Source organism: Lactuca serriola, chromosome 8 (genome assembly GCF_051521515.1).
Source record: "Lactuca serriola cultivar US96UC23 chromosome 8, Lser_US96UC23_V15, whole genome shotgun sequence".
In the NCBI taxonomy this organism is placed as follows: domain Eukaryota; kingdom Viridiplantae; phylum Streptophyta; class Magnoliopsida; order Asterales; family Asteraceae; genus Lactuca; species Lactuca serriola.
The window spans coordinates 58633978-58637120 of record NC_136415.1 but is presented as its reverse complement, the minus strand read 5'-3'; the positions used below and the strand labels follow the sequence as shown (position 1 = coordinate 58637120).

The 3143-nt window shown below is 39.4% G+C and overlaps 1 protein-coding gene across 1 annotated transcript; it reads right to left on the bottom strand.

Annotated features, from left to right (window-relative positions):
- Positions 1 to 467: 467 nt before the first annotated feature.
- On the bottom strand, positions 468 to 1958 carry LOC145066928 (uncharacterized). The gene has a single exon (XM_079014165.1). The coding sequence runs from the start codon at positions 1956 to 1958 to the stop codon at positions 468 to 470; it is 1491 nt and encodes a 496-aa protein (XP_078870291.1).
- Between the last annotated feature and the right edge of the window lie 1185 nt (positions 1959 to 3143).

Genomic DNA, 3143 nt, shown 5'->3' with positions numbered 1-3143 from the left:
GGTCATACAATGATGTGTGGGTAGAGTTCTTGGCCTCCTAAATACACATGGATGAAAGCTTATTCGTGCAAAGGAAGCATATGAAATGGCTCAAAATTTTCTTATGAAGTGGCATATTTGTGCGGGTACCCTCGCAAAATATGTGTGGGTGGAGGGACAGCTGCGTGCATACATCAGAATGCATCCCATGTGGGGGTAATTTGAGCTCAGATTTTCGGGCGGGTAGGGCTGGGTCGTGTATCGTTTGAGCAAGCACCCGCACAGGTTGAAGATTTTGACATTTTTTTTGCAATTTTTTGCTCCACAAGCTCTGGTTTTCTTCTATACTTTACCAAGATCATTGCTAAACCTCAAGATGCTTATTTTAGACCAACTTGAAGCCTATAAACATCAAAACTTCAAGTGGAGATTATTTATTTACAATGCATTTTATTTAACATCTTTGCCAAGACATAGCCCCGCTTCCATCAACCTTCGTAAATCGGGGTTTTCAATGTTACGTTGTCGAATTCTCCCGTGTCAAAGCCTTCATAAAATGGTTTCAAATAATTCCCATTCACTTTGAATATTTGATTCATTTCCAAACTCTTGATTTCAACCGCACCATGATTAAACACTTTTAAAACAATGAAAGGTCCGTGCCATCGAGATCGCAATTTTCCCGGGAATAACTTCAAGCGTGAATGATAAAGAAGAAATTTTTGACCCTGAATAAAGTGTTTTTGGGTTATGTTCTTGTCATGAAATGCCTTTTTCTTCTCTTTGCACCTTTTAAACCTTTTAATTATCTTCTTCTTGACCACTTCCATCATTGGAGGATTCAATCTTCTTTGAGCCTCTCTCCTAGGCTTGCAATAATCTTCCATAAGAATCTTGTGTGTGCATACATTAGGTCTTATCCCTTTTATTGGCTCAATCACATCAACCCGGTACAATGGAGAAATGTTGCTAGGGTACCTCATTGCTTCAAAAATGTTGAAGCGAATGATATCTCCATCAAACTCCATAGTAATTTTTCCTTTATAGACATCAATGATCGTGTGAGCGGTATTCATGAAAGGTCTTCCAAGGAGGATCATAGATGATTTGGAAGGAGTCTTCTCTTCAAGATCAATGACATAAAAATATGCGGGAAATACTAGTTGATTAACTTGTACCAACACATCCTCCAACACTCCTCTTGGAGACACACTTGACTTGTCCGCTAATTGAATGATTACTCCCATTTCTTCCAAAGGTCCAACATTGAGAGATTGAAAAACCGAATACAACATCAAATTGATCGAGGCTCCAAGATCTAACATGACGCTTTCCACATGCAAATCACCAATGGTACAAGGGATAGCAAACGTTCCTGAGTCCTTGCATTTGGGTGGTAACTTCTTTTGGATGACCGCGTACACATTTTCATTAACTTGAATCTTTTCATCCGCTTTAAATTTCCTCTTATTTTTGCACAAATCATTAAGAAACTTGGCATAACGTGGAATTTGTTTTAAGGCATCCAAAAGTGGAATGTTGATTTGGACCGTGCGGAAAGTCTCAATAAAATCTTTCTCTTCCTCTTGTTTCTTTGAGGGAGCTAACCGGGAGGGAAAAGGTGGTGGTATGACCAATGGCTTGATGGAAGATTCGGGTTGATCAATGTTTGGCACAATCAGGTCCTTTGGAGTAGCTACAACTTTCGGAGGTTCAACAATAATTACTTCATCTTCTTCTTCTTTGGAAACTATTTTAGGGCTGCTTTCTACAAGTGTTTTCCCACTTCTCAAGGTTATTGTACTCACATTGGGGTTATTCTCGGTTTGAGAAGGAAGTTTACCCCTTTGTTCTATCTTGTTGAGAGTGGTGGCCAAGTCTCCAATTTGTGCTTGAATATTGGAGAAGGTGTTCTTGGTCACTTGTTGAAATTGGGTTTGGCTTTGAGCAAGAGAAATGACAAGTTCTTGAAGGCTCATTTGATGGTTACCACTTGATTGACCTTGTTATGGAGGTTGTTGGTAATTTGGAGTGGGATGAGATGTTTGGGGATATGAAGGTTTTTGTGATGGGTATTGAGAAAATTGGGGTCTCATCATAACATGCGGTGGGTTTTTCTTTGGTGGGTATGGGTTATTCCTCCAATTTGGGTTGTAAGTCTTTTGAAATCCCATGGGTCTTGGTTGACGTTGATATCCGCCCATTGAATTAACATCCTCCGGCTCACTACCAAGTGTGGGACACTTATCCGTATAATGTCCCGTCATTGCACAAATACCACACACCATCAATTATTGACTACTTCCCACCACCATTTGACTTAACACATTAGTTAAATCCAAGAGATTTGATTCAAAGTTTTGGGTATTGCTAACTTCACCAACCATTTGTGGAGAATTTCTCTTCATTTCATTTCGAGTCCAAAAGTTCCTTTGATTTTGAGAATTGGTTCCAAAAAGTGATCTTATCTCTTGAGGTGTCTTGTTAAAGAAGTCACCACCACTTAAAGCATCAATCATCCTTCGATCTTTTTCATTCATACCCTTATAAAATTGTTGAAGGAGTAATTGTTCGGGTATGTTGTGTTGAGGACAACTGGTACACAAGTTGTTGAATCGCTCCCAGAAATCATGAAAAGTCTCATTCTCTGCTTGACGAATCCCCAAAATGTCACTTCTTTGACTTGATATCCGGGAAGTGGGATAAAACTTGCTATTGAAGGCTTTGAGTAACTCTTCCCATGTGTGTATAGATCCTGGTGGTAAGTTGAATAACCACTCTCTAGCTTTATCTTCCAAGGTGAGTATGAAGGCGGTTAGTTTGAAATCATCCAATGTCACATGTTCGGGCAACATGCTAACACATATCATATGAAAGGGCTCTAATGCCTTTGAGGATCTTCTATATCCAAACCATGGAAGTTGGTGAGTTGATGTATGAAACTTGACTTTAATTCAATCCCTCAGTGGTTTGTGGGATAAACAATACCAAGTGCTGTGTGAGTAACATTCTCCTCCATCATTTGTCTAAGTTTGAAATCTTGAGGGGGATTGGGTGGATTGGAGTTTATTGGGATATTTTTGCATGTAATTGGGAGGTTGTTGGAAAGGTGGGTATGGGTATTTTTGGTGATTGTACATCGGAGTTAGATAAGGTTGTTAGTT